Here is a 20,384-nt window from a genome sequence, read left to right on the forward strand (position 1 = left end):
ATTGAGATTAATTTTGAGGTAAAAATTTTTTTTTTTTTTTTGGGATTGAGGGAGGCCCTGGAACAATACCGTTCCAGGGCCATTGGCAAACACACCCATCATTAACCAGTGAAGGGGGCTGCCTCTCAACACATGTCAAACGAGAACCATATGACATCAATTAATTAGTTTAATATAGTATATCATTAATTAATTGGACAGTAAATTAATGAAGAAACCTACTTTAAATCTTATGGTCATGTAGGACACATTTTCTAACCTTACGGTCAAAATTTTGTTTTATTGCATCTAATAGTGTATATGATGTTATATTTTAAAAAGAAGAAACTTCACTTTAACTCTCTGAACTTTCCAGCCGATTTTATAAACCTCCCCTGAACTTTCAAAACTCTCACTTTGGACCCTTGAACTTTGATTTGCTCTCACTTTGGACCTCTCTGTTGGTTTTCAACGTTAAACTCAAACGGTTTAACTTTTTATGCCCATTATACCCCCACCCAGTCCACTTGAAATTCCGAAAATGCCCAAAACTATAACACCCACCTCAGCCAAAAACGACACCATTTTGGGCATTAAAATTATATTTTTTTCTTAAAAAAAAAAAAAAAAAAAACACCCCAGCCCAAAATGGTGTTGCTTTGGGCATTAAAAATAAATTGGGGTGGCTCCAATGGCCAGTCTGAGGATGGTCAAACCACCCCCAGGCCCTTAGGGGTGGTCCGACCAATCCAAAAGGCCAAAAAAAAAAAAAAAAAGGGATTGGGTGGCTTTGGGATTTTGGGGGTGGTCAAAGGCCTAGGGGTGGTTTCGGCCACCCCCTACGGCCAGTATGGGGGTGGCCGAAACCACCCCCAAGGACCGGCCACCCCTAAAAGCCCAAACCCATCCAATCAACCCCTCCCCCCCCCCCCCCCCCCCCCCTTTTTTGTGGGGGGGGGGGGGGTTGGGGTGGCCAAACCACCAAGTGCTTGGGATTGGTTCGCACACCCCCATACCGGCCATAGAGGGTGGCCTAACCACCCCCAAGCCCTTGGGGGTGGTCCGGCCACCCCCAAAAGCCCAAAACCACCTAATCCACTTTCTTTTTTTTTTTTTTTTTTTTTTTCTTCTAACCTTTTGGAGGTGGCTAAACCCACCCCCAAGGGCCTGGGAGTGGTTCGACCACCCCCAGACCGGCCAGAGAACCACCCCAATTTTTTTTATTTATTTTTTTTATTATTTTTTATATATATATTTTGCTTTTTTTTTAAATAATAATAATAATAATTTTAATGCCCAAAACGACGTCGTTTTGGATTGGGTGGGCATTGTAGTTTTGGGGCCCAAAATGATGTAGTTTTAACGTAGGAGTATAATGGGCATAAAAAGTCAAACCGTTTGAATTTAACGTTGAAAACTAACAGAGAGGTCTAAAGTGATAGAAATTTAAAGTTTATGGGTTCAAAGTGAGAGATTTGAAAGTTCAGAGAGGGTTTGTAAAATCGACTGAAAGTTTAGGGGGCTAAAAAAAAGTTTCCCCTTTCTAAAAATTGTAAATGGCGTAACAATATATACACCATTAAATCCGTAAAATTTAATCTAAACCATAAAATGAATCATCTCCAACTCCCTTAAAACGAAGAGGTTTCCATATACACCATATCACTTTGAAATCTATTTGACGATTCAATAAAGACTTGTGGGAGGATGAGAAGATAGGCATAAAAAACAAGGTCTTGCAAGAGTAGCTTCACAATTCATAACATCTCACCAGGTTTGAATACCAGACTTTTCTCAACAAACATTGCAAACTATCATTATCACTTTTTTTCCCTTTCCAAAAGGAAAATAAAGCACACACAAGAAAATTCTCAGAATGTATGATTTACATTACAGTCATGGACATTATCTGCCGAGCAAGACCCGGATCTTGCTCCAAGAGCTCCTTAAGGTTGTTATCCACCTCCACCATCTGCTTTTCTAAATATTCCTTTGATGTCTGTCCGGAGCCCAACAACAGAAAATATTTGCACAAAAATTTCTGAAGAAAGAGAGAAAATTAGTACAATGTCTTTCAAAAGAACGATGATTAGCTGCAGAACATAAGCGAGGTTTCCAGGCACAGCTAAGGCCAAACAAGTAGGGGAAAGATTGGCTATTTGGCTCATTCAAAACCTTAAACAGTAGCTAATTTCCATGGCAGTAAATAATCTACACGGTGCTAAGATCAAAAATCAACATGTACCATTTTCCTGCAAGCCTTCTTACTATAAACTCTTCTATTTGTTATTCCTTGTTAAACTAAATAATCTTGGTAACTTTTTTATGGAGATCACTCCTAGAGAAAAAATTCATTAGCCCGTTTCGCCGATTTCACCCTACTTGTACTTTATACCTGATTGTGAATCATTTAAGGTTGCTTAAGCACACAAGGAAATCATGGTATTACATTTTCAGAATCTTTTAGATAAATTCAACTGAACAAAAATTAGATCTTTCATTATCGAAAAGAAAATCAGAGGTTTCAATTTTAAAAATAAAGGGCAAAACATCTATTAAAGAAAAAACTTTAAGCCAAACTCAGGTCAAAATTCAAAAAAAAAAAAAGACCAAATGAAACGGATATGATGATTCATTATTATGATCCTCCAATCCAAATTGCTGGACTACAAACCTAAAACCTTCCAGATGGACATTATAAAAAAAAACATTAGGATGGATCTAGAATTCATGTATTGCTTTCTTTGTTCATTTTGGGTTGGGGGGGGGGGGGGGGGGGGCCTTGTGAACAATATTTAATTTCACCAGTAATTTCTCTGTAATATGTATTAGGAAAAATATATATTGGCCAAGAGAATATCAAAGATGAAACACAAACAAAGAAAAGGTAGGGGGGGGGGGGGGGGGGCGGGGTGGGGGTGAGTGTAGAAAGAAGAGATTTTGCACGGGGAAAAATGAAAAGGCTAATGTACCTGTAATGAGGCAATTGCAGTTTCGCTATCCTTCCGCTTTTGTTCCTGTTCATTCATTAAAACTGACTTGGGTTCTTACACAAACCTGGCCACCATCAGAGAGACAGAGAGAGAGATTCATCAGAGTACATCACAATGTTTTAGAAAGCAGACTGTTCAATAAACCAGAAAAGTGAAAAGGGTCAAGGGTCAGAGGTTCAACCACCAGGCTGACCGTGATCGAACCAATCATAGATATTTAATTAAAAACAAAAAGAATATATAATGACATGTAATCCATTCAAATAAATCTATAAACTATAAAGCTTAACAGATTCTAAATTCTGCTTCAATTAGTGAAGCAAATATATACACACACACACATTTACTTGGATTATGCATGTATGAATCAAAAAATAACCAAGCATTTTTGAGTGAAATGATGCATCTAATTTATCGTTTAAACTTTATTATCTCTCACACAAGTGACCTTAAGCTATTGATGATCAAGATTATAAACAAAAACTCACCATTGGGTGAAAAAGTGGGTGAAACCATATCAATCTTCATAGGGCACCGCCTATCTTATTTTATCCCTTTATAATATCTATATGCTATTTTGTGTAATACTATATGCATAAATGTGTGCCAAATGATTGTTAATAATGTGTGCATAAATATGGCTCATGAATAACTTTTGTAATTACAGCAAAAGGTTTCCAAATGTAATTAATATTAGATAATAATATTGATTGTACCACTACTAACAGAAAGTAATGGGTGGTAAATCATACACCCTATTGCTTTCATAAGCCTTCTTTTTTTTTTTTTTGTGGGGGGGCGGAGAATGAACAATCAATTGAATTGGGCCAAGGAGAGATTGGACCCCAGCCCAGGTCAAACAGCTCAATGGCTGGACCATGATTGACAACAGCCCAATCTGGTTCATTGACCAAAATGAATAGATGGGCATGACTGGAATGGATCGAGCCCGCCGGCAGTTCATCCAGTCTCTCTGGCCAGTCCAGTCTGAATTTAAATCCTTGATCTGTCATCTATAATCTGGCAGCCCATAAATCAAGAATTTTGTGAACTTTTCTCATGCTCAAATAGATTATGCAAAACTCACGTTCTCCCTGCAAAACAAAAATAAATAAATGTCAAATTGGGAGTAGGTTGCCCAAAGTAGCACAGTTAAAACTAAAATGCCAGATATGACTCTAATTCATGATTCAAATAAAAATCAGACAGCCTCTTTTCAAAACTCTTTAGAGATAGGGATTCATTTTCTAAAACCAAAGAAAGCATTTATATTTTAAAGCTTGAGGCACTTTGAAATACTACATACTTATACGAAACTAGCATGCCAACTTGAGATTATGGTTTTCTTTAAATACCTATAGATTTGTAGGTATTTGTATCATCAGACAATTGTCGCAGCTCCTCCAAGGTTAGAAAAGCACGCTTTTTGTCTCCCTCCTTGTTTCACATCTGATTCTGCACCTGAAAGACATGATAACTAAGATCAGTTCAAAGTTCTTTAATGGTAAGTAATAAATTTTATTAAGAGAAACACATAGAGGGCAACACTAGAACAAGACAAGTATACAAGAGGAACCCTTAGAAAAACAGAAGACAAGATAAGCTCTAAAGTTACAAAGATCCAAAATCTCCACATGAGAAAGTAAAAAGAAGCCACTAGTTGTCTTCATCCTGTTAACAAGCAATCATAAATAATAACTTCAACTAAATCACTAAAAGCTTTGTGCTGTCAGACATTCATAGCATTTCTCTCCCACCAAATCCAAAACCAACCTACACATATGTATAGCTCAAATAAATGCAAACAACAGAAAAACAAGTGACCATAGTCTTCTTGCCATAGGGCAGAAGATAATAAGATCATCCATGGTCACGAGCCTGATTTACACAAACAGCACTAGTTAACTATTATCTTCAAGCCATACCGCTGTCAACCAAAAACTACTTTCGCCATAACATTGGCTTGCCAAAAAGTCTTATCAAGAAAACTTCTCCTTCTTTCCTATAACGTCTTTTTTTTTTTTTTTTAAACACAATTGTTACTTATTAAAATAACCAAAAGTCATATTACTAGAGGTAGAAGGCCCAGGATTTATTTTTTTTTTATAAGTCACAATTTTAATGAAAAAAAAAAACTGGCACAACCCTCGTAAATGTATACAAAAGACACCACCACATTAAAGATGGCTAAAATCTAAAAAGTTTACAAGGTCTAAAAGATTTGAAAAGGAGGAAGGAAGAACATAGACTACAATCCAATCTAAGAGAGATCTTACAAAACTGGATTTTAAAGAAAGTACAGGGGTCTCGCAATCCTCAAAATGGGGACAATTCTTTTCTCTCCAAATGTTCCACACTTAAAAAAAAAGGAATAGCTTTCCAAATAGAATATTTGAAATATCGACGCCCTTGATTCTTCCAACAATGTAACAACTCTAGGATGTTTGTAGACATAATCCAAAAAACTGCAAATAAGCTGAGAACCATGTACTAAGATCAATGGTGTACTCAAAGTGGATGCGGGGATGACAGTCTCCTCGTTCTTTTTGCCAAAGCAACACCAATTAATAAGAGTAAAACCACACCTTCTCAGTTTGTCAACAGTGAGGATCTACCTAAAGATGTCATCCATATAAAGAGCTATACAAGGCGGAGCCTTAACCTTCCAAATACTTTTCCAAAGAAAAGGGCAAGTCTCTCCAACCTGTATTAATTTATAATAGTTCTTCACATCAAAACTGCAACTACTAGCTAGAGTCCACAACACTCTATCTGCCTCCCCAGGATGAGTCTTTGAAGAGTATAGCAGATTGAAGAAAGAGTCTAAAGATTTCAACTCCCAATCCGAACTGTCCTCATAAAACTCATATTCCAATGGGAAGAATGACTCAAGGAAACTAAGTAAACTGACACCACCTCAAAAAAAGATTTAGGAATATAGTCTTGAGATAAGGTTCTCCACACCACTCATTATGCCAAGAGAAAGCGGGAACCATCCCCAACCTTGAAGGAGACAAAGTTGGAGGAATTCCCCTAGCCTTTCTTGATATTCCTCCAAAGACTCACTGTAGGGCCAAGAAATTTCAGATCCAAATATTCATATATCATATATAGAGGTTATTAATAAAGCCTTTAGTAACCCTAATATCTCAACCCTTCATGACACATATAACGAATTGGTCCTAACTATCCAAGCTCATTAAAAGTCACATACTAATCACACAATTAGCAATTTCCAACCTACAGTAAACACTCCAAAAGAGTTTGAAATATTACGATCTATTAGAATTCACATTGTAGTAGTTGCAAGAGTTTTTATAAATCCTTTTTTTCTTTTTTGAAGAATAAGAAGAAGAAGAAAAAAATGTGTTACTTTCGAACGCAAACGACCAGCAACCAGAAACAAACTCCAGCATAACTTTATCTATCTCTTCAGTCCCATGGATGCAGCAATTGAGACTGCAGATAGCCTTCTTAAAATGGTAACTTCAAGAAATTTCTGGGCTAACTTCTCCAATTGCACATCAATGACTAATTCTTTTGACAGCATCTCAATTTAAATCATTCTAAAGGATGAAAAGCCATCAGGTTTGTCTCTCTAAAGTAAATCAGATTCCTCATCCAATTGGCCATCAGAAACAGCAATATAACATGCTTTCAACAAGAAATTTTAGGCTTTAGGACGCCAATTTAACTTACCAGTCAGAAAACAAAAGGGAAGAGAGAGAGAGAGAGAGAGAGAGAGAGAGAGAGAGAGATTTTGGGCTTTAGGATTCAGGATGAAATTTCAAAAATCATGAAGAAAACATTTTTCTCATTCCAAGACGATGAAAACTAACAATATCTTTGATTCATCTCTCAACTGAAACAAAGATACTTCCAAAATGCTAGTCAAGCAATTCCCATGAATGTTCTTTATCCTAAGCCATAACTATACAATAGTAATAACTACAACAACAACTGAAAAAGAAAAGATAAAAATCAAATAAAGAAATGCAGAGCTGCACCAGTTGTTAGTAGCTTGGATTTTTATTTCTTGTTTATTGTTTTAGTGCACATAAACCATAAAATACCAAATAATATACCAAAAGAAAAAACAAAAACATAGGATCAATATATAGCATAATGAAATATTGAAGTTCAACTATAAATTGAAACAGATTTGGCTTAGGTGCTGTAAAAGAACTGCAGCACATGTACCGTAGTTTTTTCAACGGTCCACATCTCTTTTTCATGAAAAACTTGGAACATGTACTATAGTTTTTTTTTTTTTACAGCGTCTAAGCCAATCCAATTGAAAGAACTATTTCACAATCCTCTGAGTGTAGCAGTGTGGAAGATGGTGTTGCCATGCTTTTTATGGTGTCTTTAGAGGGAAATAAATTATAAAAGTTTTAAGGACTGTGAAAGGACATAGTGCAGATAAAACCTTCTTAGATACTCCTTACCTTTGGGAGACAGTTGCGTTTAACTATCCTAATGCTTAGGTTTTATAATTTTTTTTTTTATACTTTCTGTGTAGCTGGCTGCACAACATATTTCGATTATTTATTAAAAAAATTAAAAACAAAAAATCACAAGCTGCATCAAATATTCATAAATACCATGACGTAATACGAAAGAACCAAGCTTTTCGTTGCAATTAAAAATAGAAAGACAAAAAAATACAAATAAATCAATAGCAGACTGACCTGCTTCAGTTTTCTAGTGATCTCAATCATGCGACCTTGAATCTCTCGAAAAGCCTATGATTCCCACACGACCCATTAGAAATTCATTCAGCTAATAAAGTTAAGGGCCCGTTTGGTTGCTGGGAAAATTGGAACGAAAATGCAAGAAAAGGTGCAAAAACTTACAGCTCTGTTCGCTTCGTCGGCCATTGCAGAAGATTAAAACGGATACTCCGAGTTGGTAAATGAATCGGTAGTGAAAGCTGAGGTTCATAGTTAGATACTAGATAGTATGGATCAGATACTGGATATGGGTTTGTAATATCGGGTCGGATCTTTACTGAACTGATCAGTTTGGGTTTTGAATGGTTTAAGCCCAACTGCACCCAAAAAAAAATTCAGATTGAGCGGGTAATGGTTTAAAAGCCCAACTAAATATAATGATAATGCAATGTTTTTTTTTTTTTTTTTTTTTTTTAAATTTTAAACATAAAAGTGAACCTCTCCGTAGTCAGATTTTAAACATTAAAGGTGAGATAATGATGTTTATACCCCTGACTTTTTTATAAAATTTCAAATTTACCCTTAATTCCAAATTAAAAAATAAAAAATAAAAACGAAAATTAGGTATATTTTGATTTTTTTAGATATTTTCATTAGAAGTTAACGGCTAAATCTGATGGACGGAGGGGTTCAAATTGACTGCAATTGAAAGTTCAGGGGTTCAAATTAAGAAGTTTTAAAGTTTAGGGGGCTTGTCAAATTGCGTAGTAATTCAGGAATTTAAAGTGAAGTTATCCATTCTTTAAAAAAAAAAAAATGGTTTTCAATGAGAACAAATCAAAACTTTCAGGAATGAGTAATGCTAGAAGAAACTCTTTTTCTTTGTATCCTCCAAAATGTGACCCAACTTTTAAAATTACTAATTGATTAAAATTAAATGGTTATCATCTCAAATTTAATAATAATTTTAAAATACATATCATATTTGGGATGACAAAAGGAAGACTCTTGTCCCTTTTCTAGCATATATATATATATAGTGTTTTCATAAACATTTTGTATTTTTTTGTTGTTTGTTAATATATTTGATTAAAAAATTATCAAATTGAGCCAATAGTATTTTGTGATGAGAAATGTTAAGAATCAATAAGTTTTATGTATTTGACTTATATTCTTCTACAAATTCAATAGATCAACTATTAGATTTGTAGAGTCTATTATTGACTTATGTATAATCCATATAAATTTACAAATCTAATAATTGGTTTATAAAATAAAATGGATCAAATATAAAAAAATAAAAAATAAAATATTGACCCATAAACTTTATCTTTATTGGGCAAATATCCAAGCCTAGCTAGGCCCAAAAAAAAAAAAAAAAATCCAGTCTAGCTCGCCTAAGTGTTTGGCTGCCTACCCTAAAAAACAATGCCGCCCCTTGTATCTATAGCCGGGGGGATATTGAAACAAACAATGCACGCCGCACTTGTCACTTGTCAAACAATTTTTTCTTATGCGGCTTCAAGTGTTTTTTTTGTCCTTTTTTCTCAACTTTCTCTTCTCAAATTAAAGCAATTAAAAGGTGAGTGAGTCACTCATTGCTGCGGCCATTTTTTGTCTTCTTCTTAAAACCCTCTTTTCAAAGGAATCAAAACGTGACCAAGGGTGGGACTTTTCTTTTTTTTCTTTTCTTTTTAAGTACATCAAACAATATTGACTATAATGAAACAACAGGAAAGGCCGACAACTCAATAATAAGCCCAAAAATAAACAAATAAATGTATAATGAATCAAATAAGAATTAAGATCTTCTTTATTTTATTTAAATTATATAATATCTAGTTAGTTATATTAGAGGGATGTTTTTGTTTTATTAAAAAGTGAAAAGATAAAATATTCCTCTAATATAACTAACTAGATATTATCTAGTTCAAATGAATTGTGAAGAATTATGTTCCATTAAATAAAGAACACGATTCTATGCATTATTGGCATGAACATCAAGAATTGTGGTTGCTAATAAAGGCGGTTAAGCGAGCCCCTTAACCCTATCCAAACCACATAACTCTCAAAATACTCTTCAACCTTACTCAAACTCAAGTTAGGTAACAACTACACCAAAAACATAAGGTGAGACTTTAAGTTGCAATAGGATTTGAAGTTATTGCATTTTATAGTATATGTAAAGTCATCAATATCTTTTATTCAAAATTTATCTTTTGTCAAGGCAGTTACAACTTACAAACCAACTCTGTGCTGTCAAACTTAAAAATAACTCTGATTTCTAGCCTCTCAATTAAAAACTTATCAAAGTAATTAGAATCCTTTGCCTCTTTAAAGTAAACCCTTAAATAGATCAACCACACACTTTTAAAAATAGAAATGAGAAAACTTCATTTATTATCTTGATTTTTTTATTACTTTTGTCATCATATTTTTTAATTTTAAAAAGTGTTAATTTAGAGTCATTATCTTTCAAAAGTTTATAATGTCAACTCTCCCGTCCAATTAAATCCTAACAACGAAAATGAAATTCCTAAAATACTTTAGTCTAAATTCAATATGTTTTTGTAATTTAATAAACATCTTCACTCATCAATAATTTAATTACACTTTACAAAACACATTAACAATACTTGTATACCTAAAGAAAAAAAAAATGCAAAAAGAAAAAAATGATAAAATACAGAGCACAAATAAAAATAAAAAATAAAAAATAAAAAATGCAAAAAAGAAACTGGGAGATAGTGTCATACAACGTGACAGGACCAACATGGCCCATGCATCCGTCATATCGCCGTACGTGCAACATGATCAGTACGAAAATGGCCCCTCATCACCGACCTTTCCTTTCCTTTCCTTCGAGACTCGAGCTCCACCAGGAAACGATGCCGTCTCTCCTTAGTTGTTGGTGCGGCGCCTGTTGGCATCGTCGTCTTCCTCTTGGTGCATTCCAACCTGGTCTGATTGATTGTTTCTCCCAAACCAAATGCTCTCCTCCACATGCTTTCTCTCGTAGCCTCAGCTTTATTCTCTCATATGATTAATGCTAGAAATGTGCATTATTATTATTATTATTATTATTATTATTATTTTGTTTAATAATGACTTAAAAACTGATTTACACTACCCCGATATAGTGTGAATATATACTGACGAAATAGAAATATATGTTTTAGTATTAATTTTCTTATATTAATATTACACCTACATCTACATGCTACAACTATTTTATAATTTGTTCATACAAGTGTTAATGTGTGACTAGTGTAGTAGTACCACGTTAGTCATTAATTTTTTTTTTTTAAAGCCTCAGAGTATATATATATATTATTAACACATGCCAACGAGTTCTAAAGGAGTTGGAAATGAATGGTATATTTTTCTATTTCTAAACTTTTCAATAAAAATAAAAAAAGGTTGTTACTCGAAACCCCAATTTTGGAACTTTTCTCTCTCTCTCTCTCTCTCTCTCACTTCATGCTATTAATTGATACGATCGAGTTGTCCTCATCCACAGAAGGACGCTTTCTCATCTCCTCAACCCGAAATAGTTGAGAATTATGGTTTTTTTTTTTTTAAGGTATTTCTTGGAACCAATTCAGAGGATACAGAATTTGAATGCCTCCTTGCCCACAACCACCGACCAAAAAAAAAAAAAAAAAAAGGAAAAGGAAAGGAGGCGTTTTACTTGAGGGTAGAAAATTTATCGTAGGTTCACGAAACTTCGAGGAACTTACCAAAAGCTTTGACGGCATTGACATCACTTTTTTTATTAAAAAAAAATATATGTTTCATGAATATTTTATAAAAGAGAGCCTTTTTGACGTTTTATAAAACTTTATTTTTAAGGCCTCTAAATAAAATTTTGACACATTAGCTAAAAATACCAAATAGAATAAGAATGTAAATTAAGTAGCCAATCCATCAACAAATTGGGGCACTTTTATCTTTTCCTTTCATGGTCTAGCTGGATTTGGACATGCACGATACTGCGATGCACCTACACCCACGACCCATTCTCCGCCACAGGCAACTACGGCCGCCGACCCTTGCCATGTTGGCTGAGTTATTTAACCTCCACAACAACTCCAACCTACCACTAGTTTGGCCATATTTGGGCAACGGTCACTACCCTGTGGTTGTGGTTGCTTGTTGCAAATTCAACTATACGTTCTCATTACTCTCAATCTTCTCCTCTTCTCGACAACAATTTCTCCGCCCAATTCTCGTTGTCTGTACCGACAATGTCCGGCCGGCTTTACCTCACAAGGGCAAGGGTTGCTGCCCTGTAGTTGGCTGTTGCAAGTCCGATCACCACCGGGTCACAACCTAGTTGTGGAATGCAATAGTTGCTACGAATGTGTCAATGATTGGCTGTTTATTTAAAGATTTAGTTTGTTTGAATAATGTTATGAACCATTTTTTTATCCTCCTAATTAAAGTTATTGTGGCTTTTAAAATCACAATGATAAAAAGATGGTTCTTAGCATTACTCCTAGTGTTTTTATCTTCACTTTATTTAATGTTTTTAACTGATGTGTCAAATTACCATTGGATGCCGTAAAAGAGAAGTTTTACACCATAACCTAATTGAGGGTATTCTCTTTATGAGAGAAAATTGATGTTATAAGGTCTATAAATTATTGAATTTTTTTGTTCTTACAAGAACTAATCAAAGGGCAATTAAATCCAACCACTTAATTTTTATGGGATATGATATGTAGCATGGGTTCTGTCAACAAGGAGTTCGGGTTCATTGCTGTGGATAAAATGGATTTTTGTTTTTTTTTTTTTTGTGTGTATTTTTGAGCAATTTTTTTAAGAATAATTGAAATTGTACAAGAATTTTGTATATAAGAAAATTGACAACTCAATCACTAATTAACTAAATTGAGAAGTCAAATATTTTGGTTAATTATTTTACCATTTTTTTATATAATTAAAAAGGGAGGAGTGGACAACTATAGTGGTCGCTCTATCTAAATGTGACCATGGTAATACCTACTCCTGGAAGCCGCACATAAGGGCTTAAACAGTAGAAATTACATATGCTCCTTCAAGTTCAATTGAATTATAGCATGACCCAATCTCATAAGGATATCAATGCGATCAATGGTGATTTGCACTAATCAAGTATGAAGATTCACATTGTTGGATTTGAACTCATACCCTAGTATATATCTAACTATTTTAGAGATTTCTTTGAAACCACTTAATATAAAATTAGCAGATTAAGATTTAATAAATATGATTTGTGTCAAATTGGGTCAACCCCAACTATATATCATTAATAAAAAGGTCAATTGGTGTCAACTTCGCTTAACATATAGATGACTTGCATAACTCCTTTAATTTAAAACATTTTTTTTAACCATTAAAAATTATAACCCAAATTTCTAAGACAAGAAATTACCTTCAATCCTATGTTTAGTTGTAAATATTTGATTCAAGAACATAATTAATTTTTATGTTCAATAATTAAGAATTATTATGCCAAGGTGTTTTCTTAAAATGGCATTTTCTTGCTCAATGGTTGAGAATTTTGTTAATTAAACCAGTTATGCAAGTCGCGTCGGGTCACTTGTCTATTTAAATGGACTAACACATTTAATTAAATAGGCTAATTCACTTTGACCCATATGATATATATTCATACCTTAATATAACTCCAACTCAACATGCTAACATAAATTATCACCCCATACAAAAAAGAGAAATGATAAAGACCCCAAAAGGTTTTTTCAAATTCATGTTCCCAAAAAATCTAGACCCCACGTTTATTTAAAAGAAAAAAATAAATAAACATAGTTATTTCTTGAATGGACTGATCACTTGAGAAAAAGTTTCGGGTGTTTAGCATTTCTCGGAGAAGAAGAAGAAGACCAAAAAAAAAAAAAAAGACGGAGCCCTAAAGATTGGAAATTAAAACCCAATGGTAAATTCTGTAATAAACCCGAACCCGGTTACAGGTATGGAAGGCCCAAGAGCAACCCAACTAGACTTCTGCCCACGCTCTGATTGGCGCATTCTGCGTCTGTTGCTCTAAACCATTGGAATCATATTATCCTCTCTCTCTCTCTCTCTCTCTCTCTCTATCTTTGCTGCCTTTCCCCAAAGTTTTGGCCTTTTCTTTGACACAAAAATTGTTTTAAAAAAAAATTCCGGTGACCCGAATCGGAATCGGGGACGATCCACAGAAATTCCGGTGACCCATTTCGGATTTGGACCCACCCAGATCGGATTCGGACTCTCGTTGTGGGGAAAACACTGGGGCCCGCATTGATTTCCGATGTTTTTAAGATAAAAATCCCACAGTTGTTTGAGTTTGACCATATGAGTTTGATGATGACGATGACGAAAGAGAAATAGGGTATTGTAGAATTTTAAAATGAGAAGATGAATGTAAATCTGGGTTGGGGTTTAGGCTAAGATTCATGGGGATTTGTTTCAGTATCGAAGAAAAACAATTACAACAACAGCAGCAGCAGCAACAACTGCTGCAAAAACAAGATCCACTGCAACAGCAGTTTATGAAGAGGAGTCAAGGTATTTCTTTTCGATCAATTAAGTCAACATTTATTTGTTTGTTACATTTATGGGCATCATTAAATCTGTTTAATGTACTTTTGTTTTGTTTTAAGTATATTTATTGATGATGTACTTCTATTTCCATTTAAAGGCACTTCGGTTATGTGTGATCCATATATGCTCTATGATTGGACAAGACATTATATTAGAGAGAGTCAAAATGCAAAGAATTATAAATGGGTGGCATTTTTATCTTGTTTACATCCCTCTCAAGATTTCCCCGCAATGACATCAAATTAACCTTGAGATTTCTGAGTCATTGTACTAGTTTTTGAATGTAATGTTGATGTGTAATACTTGAAGAAATAGAAATTAGAGGTTTATGCCATTAGTCTTGCATGTTCGTGTTGTTTATCTTTTCTTAATTATGAATTAATTTGTTATTGCAAACAGCATTGAGCAAGAGAGTTATTGATTATATCTTTGTTCTGTTTTGACCATTCCAAAAATCTAAATCAACTGAAATTGCAAAAAGTTGTCCAGCTCCATATAACAATGTGCTGAATTTTCATGAGAGAGAGAGAGAGAGAGAGAGAGAGAGAGAGAGGTTGATATAAGCAACTAAACAATAATAATTAATATCATCATTGATTTTTAGCTCAGCAACATTCTTTTTTCTCATGTGAATTTTCGGTTGAAGTAGGACATGAATCAGCTACACCTCCGAATACACTAGAAAGAAGTGCGAGTAGCACTCCTTTGCCTCCCAAAAATGTTAAAGATCTCCGTGAAAATCCTGGATATAGTAATGTTGATATCTTTACATATGAGGAAATGCGGTTGGCCACAAAGTGTTTCCGGCCAGATTTGATTCTTGGGGAGGGTGGGTTTGGAATTGTATACAAAGGAGTTATTGATGAGAATGTGAGGCCAGGTTACAAGACCACCCAAGTTGCCATTAAGGAGCTTAACCGAGAAGGGTTCCAAGGTGACAGGGAATGGCTGGTATTTAACTTATCTCTCAGTTCATTTATTTTACTCCAATATGAGGCTTTACATGGAAAATGTGACTCCAATATTTTGACTCCCAGGACCACTTGTTTATGCCGTTGGGCAGAAACTAAGCTTGCTATTAGTAATGATCATTCCATGTAAAGAACTTATAAAAAATAAAATGATCATACCATGTAAAGTGGAGATTAAATTGCTGTATGCACCATATCTTTGTTCATTTTGCAGACAGAAGTTAATTATTTAGGGCAGCTCCGTCACTCCAATCTTGTGAAGCTCATTGGGTACTGCTGTGAAGATGAGCACAGGCTGTTAGTTTATGAGTACATGGCAAGCGGGAGCCTGGAAAGACATCTTTTTCGAAGTAAGTATCCAATCAAATCTTTTATGACTTGATAACGGAATGAGGTCTTGAGTGAGTTAGTTACTCTTAAAGATTAAAATATAGTTTATCTCTATCATGAACTCATATATACTAGAGTATTACGGGAAGGTCCTAGTTGGTTTTTATCTTGGTCTCCATTTATTCATGACTAAACTCCTGTCTGCCATGTGTACAATATCCTTTTGCTCTTTTCTACCATTCAAGCCAGTAGTCAGCTAGCCCCATGCTTCAACATGGTTCATTACTCGTTTCTACCGTTGAAGCTAGTAGGCAACTAGTTTCTCTTTCCGACCATTGCCAAGCCCACCCCTAAGTCAGATGTCCTATGCTGCATGCCCACGACCTCATCCTTGTGTGATGCCTGCTTAGCTGCTAGAACCAAAGCATTTTGCACACGCTACCTTCTAGTCATGTGAAGAATGTAGTGATTGCATCGTCTAGATCAAAATTCATATGGTTCTATGTATAAATAATATTTTAGTTCTGGTTGTATCTTCTCTTGAATTGTGCACTTTCTCAGGATTGCTGCATGTTGGAAATATGCTTGTTCTAAATTTTACTTGATTTTGTAGGATATGTACTATCTAAGGTATTTCGAATTCAAAATAAATGAGAATTTTTTTTTTTTTTTTTAACATTTCTTCTATTCCTTGGGCCTGAAGAATGACTTGTAGAAGAGATAATCAGACCTATTACTCAACTTCACGGTCGGTAGTTTGTGTAAAATGATATGGACCCTACATCATGCAAATATGCTCTAAAGCCCTTCCTGCATGCTTGTAGACTTTGAACGTTAAAACAAATAACTATATGAAAATTTCCTTAAATTGGTTAAAATACTCAAAACCTCCTAGTTAAATTAAGCGATGGATACACAGGACGCCCCACCCCAGTTAAATTTTTTTTCCTCTTCATAGTGTCAGACAAAATCATGAAAAATTAGAGGTAGGCCCTGCTTAAAAAAATATTTTCTAGATGTATAAAACATCCCTTAAAACTTTCTAGGTAAGATATCAATTGTTAGAACCGAGTTATTAACAACCAATTAGATTATGACACATAAGCAATCCCCTATTTCAACTCTTTGAATTATATACAGATGGCTGTCTTTTTGATTATTTGTCTTGGGTGTGTCTTAGGTGAAAAGCTTACGATTCAATAATTTTCTTCACACTCTTTTGAACTGAGAAGGAGGGAAAAACAAGAGGAAATGGGGAACACTATGGCAAATGAAGAGGGAAAGTACAAAATGAAGTAATCAGCAAAGCAATTCTGTTCTACTTAAATTTTCACGCTCTCTTAATTCTACAGCCTTCGAAAACCAGTTACTGAACTCAACCTTTAAAATTGTTTACTATCTGTCTTTTTGGTCAATTACCATCCCCAATTTATCTTTTTTCTTATATGATATATACTTGTTGTCTTCACTGTTTCTTTTGTTGCGATTGATATATTGTTATTTGATATTGATTTTTGACACTGTTATTCATGAGTTAACGGCATAATTTTGAAAAATGATACTTTTGGTTTCTAATTTCTTTTACAGAGACATGGCTTTAATGAACTTTTGTCCCTTTTTTTTTTTTTTTTTTTTGCTGAGATTCAATAAAACCCTTAGGGAAATGCTATGTTTGTTACTTATTGCATCACTGTTTTTGGTTTTGGCTGTTTACTTTTATATCTGTCCTCACTTTCATTACATCGATATGGATTGCCTCGTGAAATAGCAACCATGATGACCTGGCTCCTTCCTGGTTCCATCATCAATGCTCCTTATAGTGTTGCGCGTAATGTTTTGCTATATCACTCCATTGATAGTGGAAAGTAGTGGATACCTTTGAAAATTATAAACTTAAATGTCCTGCATAAATTGATGAAAATATTTATGCATTTTAAAGAAATTTAAGCCTCTGTCACTTGCTGTTTCTTCATCCTATTGTAGGAGTGGGCTCTACACTAACTTGGTCAAAAAGAATGAAGATTGCATTAGACACTGCTAAAGGTCTTGCTTTTCTTCATGGTGCCGAAAGATCTGTCATATACCGGGACTTCAAGACGTCAAACATCTTGCTGGATGTGGTTAGTTGTCTTTTCTTTGACACACACATATACACTCTCGCGTACATAATATATATATATATATATATATATATATATATATATATATATATATATAGAGAGAGAGAGAGAGAGAGAGAGAGAGTGCTTTTATAAAATGAAGTACATCATATTTTAGTTGCCATTTGGAAAATTAAGAAGACTGGCCTTCTGAGCATTGGGTTAGTAAAAATTCAACTTCCACTAGCGAAGCTCTAAGTCAGAACTTTGATATGGAAATAGACAAGAGAGAAGATGAAAGGCCCATAAAGTGAAATTATGCATTTTTTTTTCCCTTTCCCTTTTTTGGGCAAATAAATACTAGTATCCATTTTATCAAACAAGGATAAGCATGAATGATTTTACTGAGGATGTTTGGTTGGCTTCCACTGAATAAATTTGAAATAAAAACGTGCAGGACTTTAATGCGAAGCTTTCAGACTTTGGCCTTGCAAAGGATGGGCCAATGGGAGATCAAACCCATGTTTCAACACGAGTGATGGGTACTTATGGATATGCTGCTCCTGAGTATGTAATGACTGGTGAGTTTTTTATTTTGTTTAACAGTAAACAGTGCTGATATTTTTTAGTTAGTGATTTTTTTTTTCTTTCTTGTTTTAAGATTTTGAATTTTTCACTTTTTCCATATAAAGGAGGATTTTGTTTACTTTTTCTTGCGACTATAGAACCTTCGCTATTTCTAGTTGGCATTGAAGAACTGATATAAGATGTTCTCATCACTTTCAAGTAGGAAAATGATAACATAGATTGCATAAAGATTTGGACCTTTCCAGTTTGTAATTGACTGAAATTTCCCAAGTTCTTTTGTTGCAAAGTTGGAAAGAAAGAGGAAGAAATTTCTTAGTTTTCGTGCTCTTCTATATATATATAATAAAAAACACAAAGAAGCTTTCGTGCTCTTCTCTCCCTTATGGGTTGAAAAGTTATTGTTAAAACTGGAGAGGGCCTGTGAGAAGCAAAATAAATAAAAGTAACAATTTAGATATTTTCTTTCTGGCTTGTTTTCTCTCCTTCAAAAAAGAACAAAAAAAAAAAAAAAATTGCTTGCTTCTCCAGCTTTATTTGCACAACCAGGCATCAAAATAATATAAAATATTTTCCCTTTTGTCTCTACAATTGTACCTCTTCTCAAATAAAACAAACAAAAAATGAGTACCTCATTTGAAAGGAAATATATGATCATATAAATCAACATTCATACACAACACTACAATGTAACAGCTATAGATTGGAAGTAGAAACTACTTATAGTCCATGAACTAAAGTTTAAACTTATCTTGCCAGGGCATTTAACGGCTCGCAGTGATGTTTATGGATTTGGGGTAGTACTACTTGAGTTGCTCATCGGAAGGAGAGCATTGGACAAGAGCAGACCAAGCCGAGAACACAACTTGGTCGAGTGGGCCCGCCCACTCTTGAACCATAACAAGAAGCTTCTGAGGATCTTAGATCCTAGGCTGGAGGGGCAGTACTCAGAGAAAGCAGCAATGAAGGTGGCCCATTTGGCATACCAATGCCTTAGCCAAAACCCCAAAGGGAGGCCTGTCATGAGCCAGGTTGTCAACATCCTGGAGAATTTTCAGTCGAAGGCAGAAAACCAGGAGGAGGCATTGCTTCACAATGGAGGAGGCAGTAGTCTAACCCTTTATGAGGTTCCAAAGGATACCCCTGCCACTGAGTCAGAGAAGAGACACCCATCCAGAAGTGAGAGGGAGCCTGAGGTGCAGAGGAGCAAACCAGGGAAAGTAAGGAGCAAAAGTGAGCCTTCCCATGATTGTGATCTATTTAGCCATTCTCCCCATTTGTCTGATGAGAAATATGCTTCTTTCAGAAATTGAACCTGTAAGTTAACTTGTATAAGATCTGTAACTTTTCTGTCCACTCCATGTTTTGAGATAATTATTCTTCTTCTCTAAAAAAAAATTGTGAATTCATGCCCTTCTCATTTTATTCTATTTTATGAGCAATCAGGGAAAGAGTCTTTGTATCTTCATCATCCAATAGTTGGGGAGGATGAAAATAAGCCAGTTTATCAATGGTCTTGTAATATAGTGGTATTTCTCCCAATTTGAAGGATGTATGGAGTTTCAATTCGCTTACATAAGTATGGAATTTTGTAGAATTATAAGACGACTTGCCGTTGAGAAGTGCTGTTGGTGTGAGTCACTTTGGTAAGTGATGGTTAATTTGTCGAATTATAATGTCATTGCAGAGTGCTCCCACCAAGAACTGATATAACGGCATTAGTTCGCCACCACTCTTGTCATTTGGTTCATTACTTGTCTATGTACAATGACCATCCTCATTCTTGTCTTTTCTTATTTTCTTTAAATTGGTAACTCCGTCAATTAAATTAACATTTGTTTTTTTATTTGACATTACTTGTTAGAGCATATAATTATCATATAGGCTTTTAAAATGCATGTAAGAATTGTAGGCTGTGTTTGGCAATAGAATGGAAAAAGTGAGTGAAACGGTACTGTAGCAGATTTGATTGATATGAGAAAAAAAAAAACAAGAATATTTTTGTATAAAAAAGTAAAAAAATTTGTTTTGTAGTGATTTTTTATTTGAATAATAATAAAAAATAATTGATGTCATGTCAAAAGTAAGAATGTTTGAGTTAATTTTGAAAAGAATGTTTTTGATTTTTGAGTTCGGTCTGGTCCGGCCTTTTGCCAAACACAGCTGTAT

At 34.6% G+C, this 20,384-nt stretch overlaps 1 protein-coding gene and 1 pseudogene across 3 annotated transcripts; one reads left to right on the top strand and one right to left on the bottom strand.

Moving 5' to 3' along the window:
- Positions 1 to 1,676: 1,676 nt before the first annotated feature.
- LOC132184533 (prefoldin subunit 1-like) lies at positions 1,677 to 7,909 on the bottom strand (annotated as a pseudogene). Its single transcript, XR_015912853.1, has 6 exons — positions 7,829 to 7,909; positions 7,664 to 7,717; positions 4,328 to 4,433; positions 4,060 to 4,066; positions 2,952 to 3,036; positions 1,677 to 1,978 (listed from the first exon to the last, which is right to left on the bottom strand). The product of XR_015912853.1 is annotated as a prefoldin subunit 1-like (transcript).
- Positions 7,910 to 13,585: 5,676 nt separating this feature from the next.
- On the top strand, positions 13,586 to 19,783 carry LOC132184770 (Protein kinase superfamily protein). 2 transcript variants are annotated; one of them, XM_059598513.2, is made up of 6 exons: positions 13,586 to 14,194; positions 14,877 to 15,181; positions 15,416 to 15,551; positions 17,515 to 17,651; positions 18,088 to 18,211; positions 18,975 to 19,783. In XM_059598513.2, the coding sequence occupies exons 1-6, from the start codon at positions 14,083 to 14,085 to the stop codon at positions 19,526 to 19,528; spliced, it is 1,368 nt and encodes a 455-aa protein (XP_059454496.1). In that variant the 5' UTR covers positions 13,586 to 14,082; the 3' UTR covers positions 19,529 to 19,783. The 2 variants fall into 2 exon arrangements, with proteins under 2 accessions (XP_059454496.1, XP_059454497.1); XM_059598514.2 differs by having other exon boundaries at positions 13,587 to 14,194; positions 14,880 to 15,181.
- The last annotated feature ends 601 nt before the right edge of the window (positions 19,784 to 20,384 follow it).

Source organism: Corylus avellana, chromosome 7, assembly GCF_965113065.1.
Source record: "Corylus avellana chromosome 7, dhCorAvel1.hap1.2, whole genome shotgun sequence".
NCBI lineage: Eukaryota > Viridiplantae > Streptophyta > Magnoliopsida > Fagales > Betulaceae > Corylus > Corylus avellana.

Bases quoted from the DNA above. Each gene is read 5' to 3' on its own strand.
- LOC132184770 (XM_059598513.2), top strand. From the start codon at position 14,083: ATGGGGATTTGTTTCAGTATCGAAGAAAAACAATTACAACAACAGCAG. The intron at 15,552-17,514 runs GTAAGTATCCAA...ATCCTATTGTAG, and splicing joins GGAAAGACATCTTTTTCGAA to GAGTGGGCTCTACACTAACT. The intron at 17,652-18,087 runs GTTAGTTGTCTT...AAAAACGTGCAG, and splicing joins CAAACATCTTGCTGGATGTG to GACTTTAATGCGAAGCTTTC.